The following is a 22,239-nucleotide window of genomic DNA, read 5'->3' as shown; positions in this document are numbered from 1 at the left end:
GTTAAAAGTCTTTTCCTTGTTATTTCTCCTGAATTCTCGGCCCATTTCGGTTTCTAAACCTGCTCAGTTAATGTTTCCATGGTGACGGCCTATTTTAGATTAAAAAAAAATTCCCCAAAGTGAGTGAAGGACATGAAGCGCAGGGTCACGGAGATGAGAGAGAGCTGTTCCTTTGAGGACAGACGATTTATCTTGTGTTCCTGATGTTTCAGTCAGTCCAGACAATGGGACTTTTGTCTGATTTCCAAGAGCAACTCACAGTCTGCACTGGAGGGAGCGACCACAGGGCAGCACGGAGCTGCATAACGCAGCGGCGAGCAGCAAGGAGCTGCACAATGCAATCCGGAGCAGCACAATGCAACATCGAGCAGCACAGAGCACAATGCCGTCCACTGTTTCATTAAGGACGCAGAGCTGCGCGGAACAGCAGTGAGCAGCAGAAGGTGGCAGCACGACTTCAGCAGAGTCCTGCTGCCGAGGTCTGTACTCACAGCAGAAGGGAAGTCACTGAACGGAGAACAAAAAGAACCAAAATGCATCTATAATAAAGTCAGCTGACCTTAGATTTAACAACCACATGGAAAGGAAGTGAAAGTAAAACTAATTCAGGAGTTCAAACAGTTGTGAGACAGAAGTTTGACCGCTTGAACTTTTGGTTCATTTGTTGTTGTTTTTTTTCTGTTGATGTTTCAAACAGGGATAAAAAGAAAATTTTCAACATGAGACAAAACCAATCAGATTCTGAATTCAAGTCACAGAGAAGCCAAAAAAGAAAGAAAACATAAGCAAAAACAATCAGGAAGAAATGAAAAACAACAAAGAACTGAAATGATCAATTAAAAGGTTAAAAATAACAAATTAGAGGAGAACATTATTGTCTCAGGCTGTGTAAGTAATTCCATGGACCCTCTCTGTGATCCTGCTGCACATCACAGCGGACACTGGTGGACAGTGTTCCAAGTTTTCTGTAAAGTTTCTCACTCCAGTTTTCTTTGACTTGTATAAATCTCAATTCGACAGCCTCATTTCTCAGCCGTTAAAACATTTTGTGGGAGTTTTCACACTCGTTTGTTGCATTCCGTGTAAAGTATGATCTCCGATCACTCAAGGAATTGTTTTTTAAGCTGAAGGCATGCAAAAACAAACTAAATACTGAAAAAGCAACAGACGGAGAGTCATGTGAAAGACAGCCGTCTTATGTGTTGTAATTCCACTTTGAACCACGAGGTGGTGCAGTGAGCTACTCCGTCCTCACTGCCACCACAGAAGAAGCATCAGAGAACACTCTGAAGGTGTAACTTCTGAAGAACTGGAGGGCAGATGAGACGACTCACTGCTGCCACCCAGTGCACACATGTGGTACTGCTTAAATCTTACAAACTGCACCTTTAAAGACAAAAAAACAAACAAACAAACTGCAGAAATGGTCAAAACCGCAGAAATTAAACATGTAGAACATGAAGTCGCCGGTTTACTGGTTATGAGACAGAAAAAAGAGGAACTTGATGGTAGTGTGTAGAAGACATGAGTGCATTTGTGTGTTATAGTAGCAAACTGACTTGTGTGTTAGTATTTGTGTACACAGATTTTGACTGTGTGTATGTTCAGTGTGTGTTGGGACACAAGGACAATAAATGTCTCTGCACAAGAAGTTGGTGTTTCTGCCATGACAGAAGCTTATGTCTTTTTTTTTTTTTTTTACCCTGCCGTGGACTGGCAGGTTCACTGTGTCACTGATAACATGACGGGAACAGGATGAGACAAAACTGGACACATGTGAGCCTGCAAGTCCAGACTGAGGGTTAAAATTCTGACATGGCAGAAGACCCAAATCCAATCAGGTGAGAAGATACTTACAGGTCCGAGCAGCTTTGGATACACACACCAAACATGTTACACACAAAATTTGATGCACAAAGGTAGGCTGAAACAAATGTCGATACACACACAGAAATCAGGACACAAACACACACAAAAGACATTTTGCGTGTATCATAACCCCACAGGACGTCATTCATCACCATCTGACACAGGGCCTGTTTACACGACAATGATTCAAATAAAACCGTATCGCTTTTGCGTTTGTGTTTCAGAAAATTTCCTGTTCACATGACGAAGTTTCACATGGAAATGGAAGCGACGCTGAAACCGATGTAGTTTTCATGTAGGCCCACTAGTGGCTGCTGTTGGTAGTGCTGTTATGGTTCATGGTGCTAGAATAAAACCACACGGACATTCGTATGGACAGACCACCAAGCTGGATGGTTATTACTGTGACCGTCAACTCTGAAACGACTGGGAGTCATGACACTCTGGAGGAAAACACTGTTATTTTCTATCTACCGAGCGTGAGCAGGACAACGTCACGGGTTACGAGCAATTTCTGAAAGCTGTACTGATTTCAGTCGGAGTGTTTTCAGTGGCTCCGAGCTCCATTGTCGTGTAAACAGACTCCCAAAGCGCAACAACAGTTTTGTGTGATTCACTTGAAATCACTGCCGTGTAAACACACCCAGAGCTCATGTTTGTGGAGCGACGCCATGTGGAGATCAACAGTTAACATGGTAACAGGATTTAACGCTCGAGGAGTAATACTGTTGCTTGTGCATGTCCGAAGCATGGAATTCTCCCATTGTGTGAAATAAAAAAACATGGGTAACATTTAGAAAGAGTGTCTCTGACTACATGAAACAAGGCACAGTTGGCGATCCTGATTACAACAGTGGGTTTTGTGTTTGGGTAACGTGCAGGCACACTAAACTACCAAGCCAACAGTAGCGAGTAGCATCCAGAACATCTTCAGTCTGTGCTCAGGTAGGACTGCATCGCCACTAAAAACTGCGTCCGGCTCCCCACACGGACGCCGACAAACTGCCGCGGAAAGAGCCCAGAGTCGATTGGAAGGCTGTTACGGAATGATAGGCAGAGTAAAAACGGAGCGTTTCCCAGTCTGAGCGCAAAACGACTAACAAGAAGACAAAAAATAAACACTTTTCTCAGACTGCACGGCTGCTGCAGTCTCATACAAACAACACTGCATCTTTTTATATTCATATATATATATATAACATCATATCGCACAAATGTAAAGGAGTGGCGCGTTCATTCACCTGGGAAATCGGAAAGTTACCAGCTGGGAAAGTCCCATTTCCCATTAAGGACTTACAATGCAGTCAACACTTTATCCGTGTGTATTAACATACAAAATATTTATGTATTTCCTGAATTATCTTTCTAAATAAACTGTAAAAATTATGAGATAACACATGAAGGAGTCGCTATTATTGATCACCTTCCAGACATACGTAAATACTGCTGTTAGCTCTGCAGCTAGCCGACTACGGGCTAGGTTAATCAAATACGGTTATTTAAACTTTACTTTCAATATGATTTGTTTATGACAGTCTATCTTCAGGAGATACCGGTTCCTGGGTGAGTTCCAGGAATAAATGAGGAAGGATGGATCGGAGGTATTCCTCGCAGCACTTCATACTTCTGAATTTTGAGAATAAAACTTGATGAAAAGAAAAAAAAAAAAAAACAGAAAAAGAAAACTGAGGTGAAAACAACCTGAACTTCAATAAATGGAAATTCCTAGTTTTTCAGCTCAGGTTGACAGGTGTTTGTTGTCATTGTTTCAGATTGATGAAGTTTCAGATACATACGTCAGACTCCCAAATGGGTAAAACCCACGTGGGAACTTCCCACTCTGCCTGTGAGGAGAATGTTACAGATTCCTTTTTACGACCACTTCTGATAGGGAAAGGTTCAACCTCTGAGAGGATGTAACCTGCGTGTTTAACGCAGAAATCCTCACTTTCCATTTGGGAAATTCCCACTTCCCTAGTGGGAAGCTCAGAGTTTGAGTTGAATGTTTTGTGAAACTTCCCAGTGGGTAAAATACAGCCTCAAACTCAGAAAACGTCAGTTTTGTGAGAGTTTGACTGCCCAGATGTGTTTTCTTTTTCCCCCCACTAAAAAGTGGGAGCTTTCGAATTTCCCAGTTGGTCATGAACGCACCAACATTAAAAAACATGATCACGTGGAATGTTACGAGATTGTTAACAGCGACTTTTTGCCCCTCACTTCCTTTGGACCTGCAGGAGAAGCTGGAGGAGAAGGCACAGTTTCTGAGACAATCTCCTGGGTTCAAAGATCCCCCGCAGCACTACCTCAGGCCTAGCTTCAGCCGGGAATGGAAACAAAAAAAAAAAAAACAAGCTAAAATAATAATTACAAAAAAGAAAAACATCCTCTGGTCGGCGCCACTACAGCCGATTCACGTCAGGAGGCCCATCCTGGTGAGCTTGGCTGACAGGAAGGAGTGAAGGACGAAGACCACCGGCTTCGGACCCGAGTGGAGGTCAAACACCTGGAGGGAGGAAGGAAGCACAGGTCATTTCTACTGAGATAAAAACACAATTAACTTCCTATTTTTGTATCCACGCAGCCCTTGACTAGCCAATAAATTAGCCTTCTATCCTCCAGCCTCCAAGCTCTGTATTGATCAAAGTTCTTAACGAGAAGTAACTTTTAAACTGAGTTCTCCGACAAATGAAACCCACAGATTTGAATAGTTTTCATTCATCTTACAGTGGAGCTCACCATTTCCCCCTCCGGACCGCCAAAATCAAGGTACAGGTTGCGTATCCCATCGTCGCCAGACATTTTGAGTTTCTCGTAGGGGTATCTGAAGAGTATGGCGCCCCCCGCGGTGTCGACCGGCTCCCTGGTCACAGTGAAGCCTTTCTCGTAGTGCAGCGTCAGCCGGACGTCCTGTCGGTTCAACGTGCAGCCTGGAAGAGACGGGAGGCAGAAATCTGCCTTTAATCTGCCGGATCGTCACAAAATCACTTTGTTTATGGTGACTGGAGACAAATGACTTCCAGACCAGCCACAAGAAAAACACTCAACACAAACCAGACAAAACTGTCATAAAAACAGTTTAAAACCAACCCCAAAAACAGCTAAACATAAGGCCCATGGGACAAAACAGGGCTGCAACAGGCTCCAATCGGGTCCGCCAACGAACCACGCAGTCCGGCCGACTCGAGATGAAATTCAACTGGTATAATTTGAAAAATGTCTAAAACCAAGAAAACTATTATGTCCAGAATGATACTTGAAGGATTTTAACACGATAAACGAACAGGTTAGATTAAAACTGGTCTTGTCTGAAACCCTTAAATTGGTCTTAAAAATACTTGACTGTTACAAGTCGAAACAAAATGGTCTGAAAGGGAAGAAACAGTCCAAAACGAACTCCAAAAATAAGATCTGAAGCAAATGTTAGGCTAGTCTAAACCTGTTCCAGAGCCAAAACATGAACAGTGAAAACCAAGCCGAACCAAGCAACTTTTCTATTAGTTTGGACTGACTGTAAAAACAGAGTGAGGCTGGTTATAGACCAGGTCCAAAACAAGTCCAAGACCAGGAACTGAGTGTTGATCAGTCAGAGCTGAACTCCGAGTCTTCGGGCAAAACGACTGGCCTCCATGCCTTCTCTCATCAACAGTTCCCAGGTCTGCTGTAGGTTCCAGCCGGACTCTCAGCCTGGTTTTTGTTGACATGTGCAAATCTGTTTATAATAACCTCAGAGCAGACAAAGCCTCGGCCCCCTTTTGATCTCTGCTGTCCCTTCAGGGGGGGCCCTGGACCCCTCGTTGGGGAACCAGTGGTGTAACAGAAGTACTTCAACATCAAGAGTGTAGAGCTGCAGCACCAAGACAAGAGTACATGTGCTTGAAAGAAAAAAAAAAAAAAAAATCAACTGGGCCGGCCTGCTGCTCCTCTGTGAGGTCATTTGATCCGAAAGCACTTCCATGTGCATTACTGTAACTCCAGAGGTGTGTGTGTGTGTGTGTGTGTGTGTGTGTGTGTGTGTGTGTGTGTGTGTGTGTCAGAGGTTCTGCAGCCAGCTATTGTTCCGCAGTGAGTGGAAACCTTGCCCTCTGCTGGCTCCCACTTCTGCTTCCCCCCACAGTCACACTCATGCTGATCTGTACTCCAGTCGTGTGCAGGAAAAACCAAAAAACCACCGTGAGGAAGTCTCAGTCTCGACTGCAGCAGCCAACGTTGAACAAAACAGACGCAACACCAGTAACAACTTAATGCAAATCTTTCTGTAAAGGCGCTAATTTTGTTGCATGCTGAAACCGCTGCATAGCAACAGTTTTAGGCTAACAACTTAAGTTATATTACATCCGGATTATAGAGCATCTTCCTCCAAAGAACTGAAGTAAGTTCATTACTTACTTCCCTGTCATATAATAATATGGCAGGAGGCCATGAGGCAGGATATCAGATGGAACTACTGCATTACTTTTGAAATAAACTGTAATGAATGACTCTTTTTGAGTAACTTAACTCTGTATCTCATCTCTACCTTTGAGATTCAAGGAGGGAAAAATAGTGAAACACCTTCAAAACCTTGTAAGAAACTGTCCAAACACATTCAGTGAGTTATATTACCAAGTAATACCACTGACCCCTTTTCATAAAATCACCAACAACTGGAATCAAGTTCTGGTTTTCAGTTCTTTACATAAACACTGCTCATAAGTGTGATGATGTCCAAACCCACTTCCTCTGGTTAAAGGTCTGCAGCAGCGAGCACGTACACACACATAAACCAGTGGTCTTTCTGGAATTTTTCGACTTATTTGTATAACAAAATGAAACTTTTTTATGTGTTTACCTCGGTTAAAAGTAGCAGCATCATATGTTGAAGGATTCCTGCTCACACAGACGTGTGTTCAACGCTCTGCTCTCTTTCCAAGAGAAAACACAGAAGACGCCTCCTGAGCTCACACTCACCGATGGAGACCTCCTTGATGAGCTCGGCGGCGGCGTGCGCTCCCTGCACGAGAGCTCGCGTCCACGAGGACAGGTCCCAGTGGGTCTCCACCCGGAAGATGTGGGACTCGATGCCTCGGCCCGTGCCGGTCCGCGTGGCGAACACCAGGTCCGAGCCCTGAGCCGGAGAACCCCGGGCACTGCCCGAGTGGACCAGCCTGCAGAAGTGCACACAGACCGATGATTCCAATCAAAAGAGGCGACAGGACGAACACAGACGGGTCGATACAGACGACAGTGAGGACAACGAAATGTGGATATTTCATTAGTAGTCCACAGACTATGAATGGGTGAATGGGTGCAGCTGTACCTGGTGGCGAGCAGAGGGTGTGTGAGCAGCGGCATGGACCAGGACTCCCGGCTCCACGGCACCGACTCAAACAGCAGGATGTCTTTCTCCGTCAGCGCCATCACCACCGGCCGGTACTGCTGCCGTCCGCCTTCCAGCTGCACCTGCAGCAGAGCGTCAGGAAGGTCGGGGTTAAAAAAAACAACAACAGCCTCTTCTTCATATTGTGTACATTCCAACACAGAAAGGGAATGTCACCATTATTTAAACATAACAATCAGTTACTGCAGATATCTGTTATGTTGCTGTCAGGACAGAAGGCATCGTTTTGATGTTTACATTTAGTATAAAGTTTAGCATTTACACAGAAACATTCTGAAAGCCTTTTCCAATCATGTATTAGCATGTTGAACCACTAGTGGGTGATGTTGGGTTTTCTTTTTTTGGCAATGAAACCACACACACATGCTGCAGAGAACAATAGGAGTTCTCGGACATTCGTATGGACAGATGAGTATTTGGATTGCAATTCAGCTCCAAACTACCAAGTTCCAGAAGAATATGGACCGGGAGTCGTGACACTCTGGAGGTAAACATTGCTCTTGACTGTTTACCAGGGCTGTGCACCTGTGCAGTCATAGCGTATCGCAAAACTTGCATTTTCATTCATTTACACGGAGACGAAGCATTTTTAAAAAGTTGCATCTTCATTTGAAAATGTCGTGTAAAAGATAACAGGTTGCAGCAACCGTGAACATGAGTTTGGTGCAAGAGTAGCTGCTAATGAAATGTCTTGGCCTAAAAAGCTGCCAGTCCGCTCGAGAGAGTTAAAAAGCCGACAGCCCTGCATGGAAACGGGCTCACTGATGCAGTTTGACAGTGTTCAGCTCGTTCAGACTGTCTGACCTGTGTTAAAAATAGAGCATCGTGCTTTTGCCAACGTTGAACCCGGCCGGCGGTGAGAAGCCGGTGGGCTCGGCAGGAAGTCACACAACGGAAACTTTTTATCTGTGTTTCCTGCCGGAGCACGGCGGAGTCAGCCGGAGCCGTGCGTCCATACGTTCAGAGCGACCTGGAGTGAACTCTGGAAACGAGAATAATCCGAGCAGCGGGTTTTATTTCTGTGAGGGAGAACTGAGACTCGTCCTGGTTTCGGAGGCCGTGTTTAACTTCGGGGCCGAGGCTGACTCATGAAAACCCGCACTTCCTGTGTGCCGCTGCAGGTATTAGGTCAGAGCAGAAGTGCCTGTCTGTATGTTGGAAGTGGGCGTGCGCGCACTGATATGAAAGGAACAAAAAGGAAACCGAAAAAGGCTGTGTGATGGTATTCCCCTCTGACGGAAACTAAACAGAAAGGGTCCTGCAACCCCAAACCACCAGTAAACAGCAACTCTAACGGCTGATTATAAAGTTTGTACAGGGTGAGTCAGTCCTCCTGACAGCAGCATGAAGACTGTCAACCAGTAGCATTAGCCTGCACCCAGAGTAGCTGTGATTAGCATTAGCATGCCTGATGAAAGGTTAGCCCCCCTGACCCACAGAGCATTACAACTTACATTTTAAAGAGTACTAGTAACTGTAATCAGATTATACAGCATCTTCCTCACACTAATGTAACCATTAACCTAAACAGTTGCTTTACCAGGTAAGGATCCACTTTTTGCAGTGACTAGAGAAGTAACTCGACTTCTTCTTAACAATACCAACATGTGCGTAGTGTTCTACGTGACGCACCTGTTCAGCGAGCCAGCCGATGTGTTTAAGGTGGGGGTGTGTGGAGGCGGAGGAGGAGGCGCCCAGGTAGGCGTTGACGTGAGCGAGCGTCTGCGGCAGCAGGGCGGCGATGTTGGTGTGCACGGCGGTGAACCAGGAGTTGGCGGTGGGCCCGTCTTTACAGCGCAGGACCACGGTGTGCTGACCGTCCGGGGAGTGGAGCTCCAGCAGTCTGTGAGGAAACATCAACACCAGCCTCGTTCACTCACTGACAGCAGAGTGTGTGAGTCGTCATGGAAACGTCAGACTGAAGAAACACTGTTGACAAGCCACTGTCAGTTTGAAGAGATCATAAACACACATTGAGACTTTTACCGATTCGAACAATGTGGAAACCGTTTGATGTTCTGACTGAAGAAGAACCTGTTTGACATCTTTCTATTAATACACACACACACACACACACTCACACACACACACACACACAGACACACACACACACACCTGTTCTCCAGGTCGGGCATGGTGAGGTTCCTGCTGATGAAGCACATCTTCAGGCTGATGACTTTGCGGTCTTTGGACGAGGAGCTGCCATGTTTGGGCGAGCCCGAGTCCTCGCTGCTGCTGTAGCCGGGCGACTGCGGCCGGACGCCCTCCCACGGCAGGTCGGCCACCAGCGACGGCTTCTTGAAGAGCGGCGACACCTCGCGGATGTACTTCACTGTGGAGGAGACACACGGGGACGCTGGACTGATTTGAACTGTAACTTTCAGTGTGATGGAAACAAACGGAGGTATTTAAATGTTCGCAGCTGTTCTACAGGTATGAAGAGGAGAGACCAGTGTATTTGAAATGAGGTGCGTCTCCATGTGGAAATGATTACTTATTTTCTTAACCTGGTTTTTCCCAAAATGTTTTTTTTTTTCCTTGTAGACCGCCTTGATTACCTTCAAAAAGAAAGAAAGCCATGCCCCCCCCCCCCCCATCTCACCCCTCTCTGATTTGTGGTCTGTTAAAACATCACTGATGGACACACCCATCACACCAGCTATAGAAGCAGGCCCTCAAAATAAAAACATGTTTGAAAAGGTCTGCTGTGGATTCTGGAGAGTGTTTTTGAACTGACATGAAAATTTCATTTTAACGACTTCCCAGCAGAGAAACCCCTGGAAAACCTCAGGGCCTCTCTGGACGCCTCCAGGGCTCCCCAAGTCACCACCCCCCCCCCCCCTCCCATTTGGAACCACTGTTACAAAGGGCTCAAAAAAGACTTTCTAAACACTATCTTTGATTTAGAAGTGTTTTCAAAATTGTGCTGGACTTTTTCAACAGCCAGCTCTAGTTTTAAATCCAGAGTTCGTCCAACCTGAAGTTTAAACGCCGGACGGACTCACAGATCACATGATGGATGATAACCCGGAGCTGGAACCGGGCCTGCTCTCTCCAGTGCACGTCTGAGCGCACAGCTGTAAAATGGGCCTGTGTGGAAACAGCCGTGACTCTGAAGCCCTGGAGTCACCGTCCACCTCCTTCCCTCACGCCCACGCTCTCCCCTCTGTTCTCCTCATGTGTGCACCTCTGATCTCTGGATTTCCTCCCGTGCACGCCGTCGTCGTGGGGAACGAGAAATGGGAGAGGGTGTCTGGGATTGTGGGCGTGCTGGACAATGAGCCGGTCTGCTCCAGATGAAACCTGAGAGCCGTCTCTCAGGAGGTGAAGTCATTCTTGAATGGAGACGGAGATATTTGCTTTGTGGAGGCATGCATGCAGGGGAGAGACTCCGGACTACGAGAACGTCTGCAGCAGTGCTTTCTGACCAGAGACGTGATGTGTAATATTGACTCAGCTGCTACACATAAACAATAGCAAGCATCTATTCAAGCTGCTAACTTTTTTTTTTACAGAGGTCAAGGAAAGGCAGTTCTTAGAACTTTTACTGTCGATGTGGATGGTTTTTAGCCTTTACTTCTGCAACATGGCTTCAAAACTTGACCAAACGCAGCACCGGGGAACAAAACACGATTTGAAAGTAAAGGAAGGTCGGTCAACACTTAGGTTTGATGCATAACCGTACATATGATGCAAAACTTCATAACTGGTTCCTTACTGTATGTGTGAGTCAGTGTGATAAATGACTGCACGTTTGACTCAGTTTGACACACACACGTCTGTTTAACACATCGCTGTGCGCATGAAATATAGCTGCCTGAATGATGCAACGCTTCACATGTGGTACATTACTGCATGTGTGACTCAGTGTAATCTGGTATTAATGATGAATCCCTGCTGTGCATCACTGTACATCAGGCTGAGAGCAGAGGGCGGGTCGGGGAGCGATGCGTGCCGTGCAGCCAGAGCCGGCCATCCAAGCCGCGCCGCCCACACCAACGAGGTCCGGGCCCATTACTGCAGACCTAAGTGGTTTGGAGTAAGCAGGCGAGTGTGAGAGCATTCCTGGCTGCCCATGTTTACGTGTGAGGGTCACAGGAAGGAGGACGTCTCCAGTCTCCGCTGCAGCTCTCACACTAATAATCTGATGGGCTGCAGAGATGCCGGGCTCAGATAGTTTCCCTCGCCACAGCCGGGCCTCTCTGCGGTTCTGCGTGTTTACATCTTCACATAGTCGACCGGCGACGCAGCCGGTATCACAGCTCTGTGGTTATCTGGCCTCCACGTAATAACAAATGATTTTCTTTTGGAGCACAGAAAACTGAGCGGCCTGCATGACCTCAGCTGAACAGAAAGCTGTTTCCAACCCTGAGGAACTCGGCAAGAACCGAAAATCTGCAGCAAACTAGGGATTAAATTAAAGGAGTTTTGGTTACAGAAAATCAACAGTAAGACGAACTAAATCTCATATCTGGATGAAAGGCGCGCGCACATAAACTAACTATATCGTTGGTTTCATTTTTATTTGTATAAATCTTCACCCAATAAATTTGATTTCATCATTTTTTTTTTTCCTGGTCATCATATTTTTTATTTTGACATTTTTTTAATCTTGCATTTTTTTTTGTTTATTGTATTATTTTTTAATTTTACAAGCATGCCTAAGATATGAAATATGTCTTATAATTTTCATTGAATTTTATTTTTTTTTCAACCATTTCAATTGACCTTTCACTGGTTTCATCATAAAAATGTATTACACAAATGTAAGAGTTTCATTTTCCTATTTGGTTCCTGTTTCAAGTGAAACAGACCTTTCAAGTAAAAACGCATCGTTTTTCCATTTTCCTATCACAAAAGCTTTGTGTTTATGTGGCAACGTTATCAAAAAAAACGCAACTTTTAACGGCAAAGGAACAAACGCTGAAAACAGTAGTTTGAATGACGGGCCTGAGCAGGTGCTGTTGGTTGTTTTTGTAATGAAACCACACACGAGAACTACATGGGACAGAGCCAGAGCACTTTCTCTTGTTTGCTTATATGAAATAAAATTTAAATTACCGTCAGCCTTTAAAAAGAAATCCTATATAAATATAAAAGTGAGTTGATTTGTCTCAATTCATCTTGACTACACAAAAGTTAACCTGACTTAAAATACAAGTAAACTACAATGTGATAATTACTGGTAAAGTGAAATTAAAAGCTGAGCTTAGACTGAGAGGGAAGAGTGGAGCAGAAGTCCCGTTCTCCGTCTCCGCTGTGTATAATTAAGTTCTTGTCTCGCTGCAGTGAAGCTTGTGAACGTTTGGTTGTGTAACTCGTTGGCTCCGTGGACGGCTGTACATCTGCTTCTGTTCACTGTGTTTTCTTTGTTTCCTTCGGCCTGAGTGACAGAGCCGGAGCAGAAATCAGATCCGTCATCGGTTCAAAGCCGACAGTCAGCCCGACGCGCCGCCTTGTTTCTACCACGTAGCAACTGTGGTTTACAGAACGGCTGAGGGCTGCAGATCATCCACAACGTTAAAACCTCAGCAAAGCAGCATGTGTGACCGCATTACCACAGCAGATAACTATTTGATTTATATCTATTTGATATATAAATGAAAGAATAGCAACCCTGTCTGTTTATCGACACACAGTGACAGCCAAGAGCACAAACATCAGACCGACAGGTCAGGACCAACAGACTCCACATCAAGATCAGCAGGTTTCTGATCGTGTTCCTGGTAACGACGACGAAACTCTGATCTGTTTCTTCAGTCAAGAGGAAAATAAACACTGAAATGTTTGAAAGGATTTGGGACGACCAGGAACAATTACATCTAAGGAATAATAAATCAAGAGTCAACGGCAACAGTGTCAAAGCCAAAGCCCGACAAAGTTTAGATTAATGTCCCAGACGATCGCCGTTCAGTTCCAAGGTAAGTCCAGGGAGACGACCGCGGGGTTCCAAGTAACGACTGGCGAGTTCCGAGTTCAGGCCAACGAGTAGCAAATTTCCTAGGTGAGAACTCAGGGCAAGAGTAAGTTCCTATTCCACTTGATAGGACCGAAAAGTTCCAGCTTAGCAAGGTTCAATTCAGAAGAAAAAGCTTCACGCTGGAGAAAAATCTGTTGCTGAATCAACACCACAGAGTTTCAACCAGAACCAAGTAAAGACCGAGATTTCTTCCACAAAGTCTCAGGAAAAAATCCAAATCAAAACCAACTGAAGTTCTGCTCTCCGGATCACTGGAGGCCGGATGTTTTCCGGTCCTCGCTCTCATTTTCATTACCACAGTGAAAATGAGAGAACACGAGCTAATCTCTTCAAATTTAAGAAAAATGTTCAGCGATGTTTTACTAATTACACAAGGAGTCCCTCATTCAATCTGGCCGAGAAAAGTCCGACATGACGTCTCTCTTCAATAAATCTCTTTAAGTTCGGCTCCAACAGTCGTTTCGGTTCGAAGACGAGCTGATTAGATTGTGGTTGGTAAAAACTTCAGGTTGCTGTGACTCCACTTAGGGACTGATGCAGTCGTTGGGACAGTGTGGCACAGATCTGGATAAAAGTTTCCCCGCATGTCTTTAATTTCGTCTGTTGACACGAAGCCAGTCGGCTCGACTGTTACAGCAGACTCAGAGAGGAATCTGCCTGTTTTCCATTGAAGAGCATTCTCCAAACACACGAGAACAAGCTCTCTTCTAACCAAAAACACACACGTAACACCTTTTATCACACTCCTCAGTACATATGAGATGAGTCCAGACGGACATAAATGTCACAGACAACTCGGAGGAGGCCATTCCGGCTTGAAAGGTTAATTTATGGGTTAGCTTCTCCAAAAGTTTCCTTTCTTTCTTTTTTTTTTTAATGTTCCCAATTTCCCCCGTTTCTCCTGCCAGGGCTAATAACTCTTCGCCGTGCACGGTGAGCGCCTCGGATGAAAAGCGGTGCTGCTGGTCCGGGTTGCCGGCAGCTTCCACTGTCTGTCTCTGCTGTGGATGAACTCATTAGCGCCGTGGAGTCCGTCACTCAGCCCCACTTCTGCCTCTAATTAGGCCTGTCCACAGAGGACCCGGCGCTCCGCGCGTTTCTACATTAACGGAGGCAGAGTCCCCTGGAGATGCCCGCCGACGTCCCGCGAGGCCGGCTCCTCTGCGGACCGAGAATGGAGAGCGTGTGGAGGAGAGACTGACTCCACACATATTTGTTTGCGGCGACGGCTGTGGCGCGAAGCCGCCTGTAAAACTTCTCCCTCCCCACATGTACAGAAGTAATCATGTGCTGGTATGAAATAATAGCTTACAGAGCAGAGAGGGCCTCAGTCAGACCCCGGACTCTGGATTTCCCCCCCCAAACTGTCCAGAAATTCCCCTGTGGTTTGGCCCGGCTCTCGCTTCTCTCATTCCTCTCTCTCCTTCAGCGTTTTCTGCCCACCTCCTCTTCCTCCTTCATCTTCCTCATCCTCTGTCCTCTCTTCCCACTCCTCTCACCTCAGCTTTTACTTTCTAATCTGCTTCTTTTCTCCTCCGAGCCCATCTTCTCTCAAGTCTTTCTGCCAGAAACATAATGAGAACATTGTGTAAGGATGCAGACCCGTTTGTGTGTGTGTGTGTGTGTAACTTCAAACCAAAAGTTTAAAAAAAAAGGCTCTGCGCGTGCATGTGTAAGTGCACGTATCCTGATGGCTGTGGGTTTATTCTTATGTGTGTGTGTTCATGATTATGCCTTCAGTGAATGTGTGCATAGAAACTATTGAATAACTTTGATTTATAACCAAAGTTTAAAACCTGTTATGTGTGTGTTCATGCGAATGTCTGCGTTTCTGCGAGTTTCTGTGCATGTGTGAGTGCTCATGTCTGCACAGATGTGTGTGTGTGTGTGTGTGTGTGTGTGTGTGTGTGTTCATGTCTGTTTGTTTTATAACCAAAAATGCTATAAAAATAAACCCTTTGTAGCGTCGATCAGTGAAATAAACAAGTGATTATTTCAAGTCGGAATCTGATGTCCTCTCAGTTTCGGCTCTGAACTCCTCCACTCCGCAGAGTTTCCGACGAGCTCGGATCGTGCGCACGCTGATCCCTCAGCCTCACACCTCCGCTCGGCCTCCTGCGGGAAATCGCGCCGCCGAAGTGCAAACACATTTATGAAATTACATAAGCTGGTTTTCTAAAGGTCGCTGCACCGGCCGCGCGGCCCGACAGTGTATCTGAATGTGTGTCAACTTTCTACAAAAGGATAAAGCAGATTACGGACAGAAATAATCCCATTCATGGATGTCTGCTGCTGCAGCTGCAGCAGCTTCGGGCTGCCAAGAGGAGCAGCGAGCGTTCAGCTGCAGGCCAGCCGGGGAAAGAAAAAGAAGAGACTCCAACAACCTGAGAGAGCAGATAAGACCTGGTGAGAACAGAATGATGGAAAATCACACGCAAACAGGAAGAGCAGTGGAATAAACTGTGCTGTAAGTGCTGAAAAGTCCCGAAATAAACCCTGAATATGAATCATTTTTCTCTTAAATACAGACGAAGTTACTGGTAATGGTGAAGATATATCAAGAGGTTCCACTGAGCTGATTTCAGCTGTTATCTACAATCAGAAGGAAAAAGATTTCAGATTTCAAAGCTTTTTTGAAGATATAAAAAAAGAGAAATCCATGCATGTGTAACACATACATGAGATTCTTAAAAATTACATTTTGGTTGGTTTTTTGGTCTTAAATTACCAAAATTATACAACTTTTGTGGATTGTACTGTTGGTTAGACAAAAATATTGTATGTTTAACCACAAACACAGAATGGTGTCGGTACTTTTTGTGGTTTTTCAAATAATTAACAAAGTAGGTACTTCTAAAAAAAATACAACTGAGAATCAAAAAGATAGAAACTGAAACGGCACAAAGAGAGACAATAAACATCAACAAAAACTAAACTCCGAACACTAAAAACTGAAAGAGATTGAGGGAAACCGAGAGAAAAACGATTACAATATAACAGAACAACTGAACACATAACACACAAAACTGCTACAACAAAGGTTAAAAATAAGAAATAGAAAGAACCTACAAAGACATGAAACCTCTCTAAAAAGATCCAAGAGCATCAAAGGCGACCACAGAATGACAGAACACTTACAAAAAGACAAAAGAATATTAAAAAAACAAGAACAGTCACAAAATACTGACAAAAAGACACAAAAAGACAAACAAAAGCTACAAAAAGATTCAATACCACAATAACTGAAAACCACAGCAACAGGGATTCAAACATCTAAAAAGATGAAGAAAATAACAAAAAAAGATAAAACAATGATCGGGAATCCAAATAACAGAGAGCAAATTATGAGTGAAATAATTCAGAAGTGCATCCTGACTATTAAATTCAAAAAGCTCCTCATGGCAGCTTTAAGAACAACAATCCCAGCTCTCCAATAAAACAGTTTATCTTCATCCTGAAGCTGAATTTTCTTCGAGTTTGTCGATTTACGCGCTCGGATTAATCATGAAAAGCGTCTAGAAAATGAGCTCCGACCGGATCATCCTGCTGACCTTTGACCTGGATACGAGGAGGTCAGGAATGTGGGGCTCCTCTGCTAATTGTGAGGGGATCTGAGGGTGGGGGGGGGGACGGAGGGCGGACGGAGGGGTTGTCAGCTTCATGTAGCGGCGGTCCGAAGCTCAGACTTCGAGGAAAATGACCTCCGTCTGCGTTCTCGGCGCGGTGACAGACCCACAAACGACGGGCAAACAGTGACGGGCGGCCGATACATTCCTGCAGCCTGCCTCGGGTGAACTCCTCCAGCTTGTATCGCTCCAGTTCTCGGACCCCAAAATAATCAATGGCGAGCTAGCAAGTTAGCCACAGAACAAAAACCAACTCCATGTCGAATGTCAACCACATCAAGCAAAATTAGCTGAATAAAATCAAATAATGACCAATTCTAAGGTAAAAATTCACTTTAGTATTCGTGTTTTATATTGTTTTGCGATATTTTAACAATACAGTGTGAACAGAAACACATTGTGATAAACCCTTTTGTCTAACAGTTGCTTCAGGACATTTCGGAGCTTCGGGTTGGTGAATAATCGGCACAGCGATCGACTTTAAAGGTCACTTTAAACCCGGTTGATTTCAGGAAGCATTAACTTTGACTTTCGGTGTTCCACATTGATGGCTTGGTGAGTTTGTGCTCGTCAGTATTCAGTCGGCGTTCGTTAGGAGCCATTAAACGTCTCGATTAGCTGCTCCTGACCTCGTGTTTCCAAAGCCCGAGGCCGCGATGGCGGACCTGACGCCGCTTTTTCCACTTTCCGACGGACTGAAGCGTTTCTGCCGTCACAGCTCTGAGCGGAGTGGAAACCAAACACAGTCGTTCACATCTTATTTCAGTTTTTTTTTGCTTTGATTTTAATCCTGTCAATCGTAATACTATTTTTTTCTATTATTTAATTCTTAAATGAAAGATTTACAATTTATTGACATTTATACTAAAAAATTGATGCTACATACACTTGACAGAATTACGTAAATCAAAATAAATGAAATACTGCCTTAGTCTGACTAAACCTGGACTTTTAAAGTACATATAAACATGTTAGCTGGGCTGAAACAAGTTTCCACAGATCATGTGATTAAAAGCGGATCTTCTCCGGCATGTATACGGAGCAATCGGACTGGAACTGGACCAGGTGGAAATCCAACAGAGGAAACCTGCTGAGTGCTAACAGATAATGTGGAGTCTGTGTTTGTTCTGTCACTAACTTGCTAGCTCGCTATTGGCTATTTTGTGGTCAAACAAATAGACCAATATGTAAAGCTTAAAGAGTTCCAGATAGCATATACCTTTATATTTTCACAAACAAGACAGATGATCCGCCAAACTACTACAAAAGTTACAACCTATAGTCTGGAAAATAAAGGAAAATGTATATTTAATTATTTCATTATGCTCAAAACCATTTTATTACATGATGAGCCAAATATTACTATACATATGAAGCTATCGCATTATGATTTGCTACACAATAAGAATATCACCCAACCTTTACTAGAAAGGCTCATATTAGATTCCAGAGACGTATCTGAACTGCAAATTCAATATACGGATATTCAAATATGAGAGGAAATGAAGAATCAACCCATCCTATTTATAAGACGTTCAGTTAAAGAGAAATTAGGGCCAAGAGAAAGAGCACTGTGAGTTGTGAAGAATGAATCTCCTTAAATCAGAGGATTTAACCAAACAAAAGTGCACCATCGCTTTTCATTGACTTTTTTCTCCACAAGTAAAATAAGGAAATTATTCTGCAATACAAATAATGGAAAGCAGTTCTCTAGAAAAAATCAAACCTGGAAAATAAAGGAACAAACAGAAGAACAAGTTATAGTGAAGCTGAAGATATTTTGAAAAAAATGGATTTGCACTATCTTAATAGTATTACAGTTTGAGCGGGAGCACTGTTCGATTTGTGTATTTATTAGTTTATTCACTGGCTTCAATTAGTTGATGAAGAATAAAGGAAAAGTAGTGTAGCTGTTTCAGTCGTCTAAAAGAGACGACGCTGCCAAACGGTGTCATTATGGAAACACTCAACAACAGTATCGTATGTTTACCTGACAGAAATGAAAAGGTTCCCGTCTGTTCTGTTGGGTAAACACTGATCATTTACTCTGTATTTACATTTTCTTTCTGCTCGACGGCTCCTGTTTACTGTGAACAGTCATCCACACACACTCACACACACACACGTCTGACTGAGCCACAAATGTGGTCACATCCCTGTTTACACTAATCAAAAGCTCTGAGTGAGGCTCAGATTATTCAAACCCTTCATCTCCTCCTCATAGTTCATCAGCGTGTGTGTGTGTGTGTGTGTGTGTGTGTGTGTGTGTGTGTGTGTGTATGTGTGTACGCGTGTACGCTACACACAGTTATGTGTGGTGAAAGTTACTAAACCACAGAGCGCGTGTGTGTTCACTGGAATCAGTCTCATGGTGCGTTCAGGACCAGTCGGGAAATGAGAAAATGAGAATGGGAAACATAATGGAATAATCGTCAAACCAGAAACTTTCCAATTGAAAAGTGATAAGATTTAGTCCGATAATGATTTAATGAGGAAATGGGATGTAGAAATAATATTGACATCTATCTCATCCTTTTATCAATGTGCCGGTTTGCAGCACACTTATGGTTAAAACTGAAATAGTGTTTGGCTTTACAAAGGGAAAGATACACCTGAAAGTGGCCAAACTCAAAACTTCCCATTAGGAAGGTGGGAAATTCCCAAATCGCTTGATCTTGTTAAGGGTCGCGGGGTGCTGGAGCCAATCCCAGCTACTTATGAGCGAGGGTAGGGTCCACAATGGACGGTTCACCAGTCCATAGCAGGGACAATACAATGAGAGTGACAACCACACACACACACACACACTCACACACACTCACATTCACACTGAGGGGCAACGCAGAGTCACCAAAAACCTCAAATGTATGTTTGTGAATCGTGGGAGGAAGCTGAAATTTGTAATGCGTTCATGTGGAACTGGGAAGTGGGAGTGTTACGAATTCCAGAGGGGAAAAATACATCTGAACACTGACAAAGTGGGAACTTTTTAAGAGCTACGTAAAGCTAGTGTGGCTCGACACAAGGCCATTTATGAAACCCAACTTAATGACAGTTTGAAACAAACCTAATTTCAGAAATTTAAAAAAAAGAAAGTACTGGGCATAGAAAAAGACTTCCTAATCAACAAGTGTGTGAGCTCATGGTGCGTTCATGCCAAACTGTGAAGTGGTAGAGTTCCAGCTTCCAAAAACAAATATATTAGAGAGCCGTCAAACTAGGAACCTTTTCCCTTTTTTGTTTCTGGCAGCTATGAGAAGTAAACAGCCACCCTTTATTACCCGAAAAGAGTTTAATTATAGGGATAAAGAATTACAAGTGAAATTTATTTAATCCAAAAATGCATTTTCACGTTTTTTTCTGAACTGAGCATTTCATTTAAAACTTTATGTCATGTTAGTCATAAGTTTAGTGCTTCAGGTTGTTGTGCGTTTCACAGCAGGCGTTCAGGTACATGCTTGAACTAGAAGAGGTGCTCAGCCTTCACTGTATAGTCACTACTCGCACTTTCAAGTTTGCACATGAACTCATCAACATTTGACAAAATTTCACTGATTTGTTAATCTTTTATGAATCTGTCACATGACTGGAAGCTGCAGCTGGAACATTGTAAAAGACTCCAGGAAGCATCAAAAAGAGTTTATCAAAGCTGGTAAATGCTAAAATAATCATTTAACGTGTATTGATTTTTAAATGAAAAATGCCTTATAAATAAAGTTTGATTTCATTTGATATTGAAAGAAGAAGAAAAGTTATGAGGCGTCCTCTTCACACTTTGAAGAAAAAACTGAATATTTTACCAGATGCAAAGTGTTTTTCAGGAAGGTTTGAAGTAAAACTGTGCAGTGAAAGCTGTGTGGTGTCTGAGCAGCCTGGAGCTGCAGCTCACTTTACCGAAAGTGACGTTTCACCTGTGACTTGTTGAGATTTCTGCTCAGCTGCAAGCTCCGACATGCAACATATTTCCTCAAAAGGTTTGGAAGTGTTTTTTTGGGGGGAAACGCGTTTCGGATTGAGCTCGAGGACATGAGTGATCGAGTCTGATCCCCGCAGTGACACCTCCGCTGGGAGCTGTCAGTGCACCGGGCGGTGGGCTGCAGGGGGGGGGGGGGGGGGGGGGGGGGGGGGGGGGGGGGGGGGGGGCAGTGCGGAGGTGTGCAGCCAGCCACGGGAGTCTAATCCCGGCCTTTTCAAATCCCCGCGCTCGCGCTGACCAACTTACCCTCCAGCGTCACCTCCTTGCCCGCCTTCTTCAGCGCCTGCACCGCCAGGTCGTGCGTCGCCTCCCGGAGGTCGTTCCCGTTCACCGACAGGATGGCGTCCCCCACCCGGAGCGCGCGGCTCTGGTCCGCGGCCAGCCCCGGGAAGATCTTGGAGATGAGGATGGGCATGCGGTTCTCCCGCCCCCCCTTGATGCTGATCCCCAGCCCCCCGGACTCCTGCTTGACCACCCGGACTTTGCGCACCGCCTCCGAGGAGCCGTCCAGACTGACCGGGAACTCGCCCTGCCTGGACCCGAAGCTGGACCCGGGGCTGCCGTAGCTGGAGCCCGGGCTGCCAAAGTCAGAGTTAGTGCCGTTATTCGGGTACTTCCCGGGGCTGTTGGGACCGTCGTACTGACCCCGGCCGGCAGCCCCGGGGTTGCGCCCCGGGCTGCCGCTGCGCCCCCGGCCACCGTGGTGCTGGTTGTGGAGCTGGTCCTGGCCGGAGGACGGAGCGCGGCTCCCGGGACTCGCTCCCGGGTCGTTTCCGTTCGACATGCCATTCCGCAGGCCCGCCGGAGAGTTGCTGTAGTCCCAGTGATTGGCCCCAGCTCCGCTCGCCTCCGACTCGGCCGTCAAAGTGAGCGTTTCCCGGGTGAGCTCCGCGGCCACTCGGATCCAGCGGTCCCGGAGCAGCAGGTCCAGCTGGCCGTTCTTGTCCGCTCGGGTCCAGATTGCCATCCCTGGCCGCTTGAAGTGGCTCCGAGGCGGGCCGCGCTCACTCTGAACTCATCCTCAACTTTTTCCTCTTTTTCAGAGTGCGCACGAGCCGCGACTACGAGGCAGCGCTGCCCCGCGCCGACACACCCACTCCCGCCAGGGCCACGAGCGGAGAGGCGGGGGGAACCGGAGGAAGTTCCAGAAAAAAAGAAAAAAAAAAAAAAACAGGCGGGGGAACCGAAAAGAACAACCGGCTGCGACGGGCCAGCCGCTCCGCGCCCGCTGGAGAGTTCAGCCGCTAAAGCCTCCGAGTTCCAGAGCAAAGCTGGCGTAAAACCAGGGGAGGACTTCCGGTCCGGGCCTTCAGAATAAAACGATTCACACGAACCACCTCAGACTTTTAATGACAAATACACACAGAGGGTTGGAAATATGATCTAGGGCAACATTTCAGAGCATTCTAAT

At 45.3% G+C, this 22,239-nt stretch overlaps 1 protein-coding gene across 1 annotated transcript; it reads right to left on the bottom strand.

Annotated features, from left to right (window-relative positions):
* Positions 1-1,593: 1,593 nt before the first annotated feature.
* On the bottom strand, positions 1,594-21,964 carry LOC115391527 (beta-2-syntrophin-like). Its single transcript, XM_030095799.1, has 7 exons — positions 21,075-21,964; positions 9,362-9,578; positions 8,879-9,089; positions 7,166-7,308; positions 6,817-7,013; positions 4,606-4,796; positions 1,594-4,372 (listed from the first exon to the last, which is right to left on the bottom strand). Exons 1-7 carry the CDS (start codon positions 21,793-21,795, stop codon positions 4,280-4,282), a joined length of 1,773 nt encoding a protein of 590 aa, XP_029951659.1. The 5' UTR covers positions 21,796-21,964; the 3' UTR covers positions 1,594-4,279.
* Between the last annotated feature and the right edge of the window lie 275 nt (positions 21,965-22,239).

This window comes from Salarias fasciatus, chromosome 7, assembly GCF_902148845.1.
Source record: "Salarias fasciatus chromosome 7, fSalaFa1.1, whole genome shotgun sequence".
Lineage (NCBI taxonomy): Eukaryota > Metazoa > Chordata > Actinopteri > Blenniiformes > Blenniidae > Salarias > Salarias fasciatus.
Note: the sequence above shows the minus strand (reverse complement) of the source record. Positions and strands in the feature narration are given on the sequence as shown.

Coding starts and splice junctions, on each gene's coding strand:
- LOC115391527 (XM_030095799.1), bottom strand. CDS start 21,795: ATGGCAATCTGGACCCGAGCGGACAAGAACGGCCAGCTGGACCTGCTG. Junction 9,579..21,074: donor CAAGGAGGTGACGCTGGAGG/GTAAGTTGGTCA, acceptor TCTCCTCCACAG/TGAAGTACATCCGCGAGGTG. Junction 7,309..8,878: donor TCGGCTGGCTCGCTGAACAG/GTGCGTCACGTA, acceptor GCTCTGCTGCAG/GTGCAGCTGGAAGGCGGACG.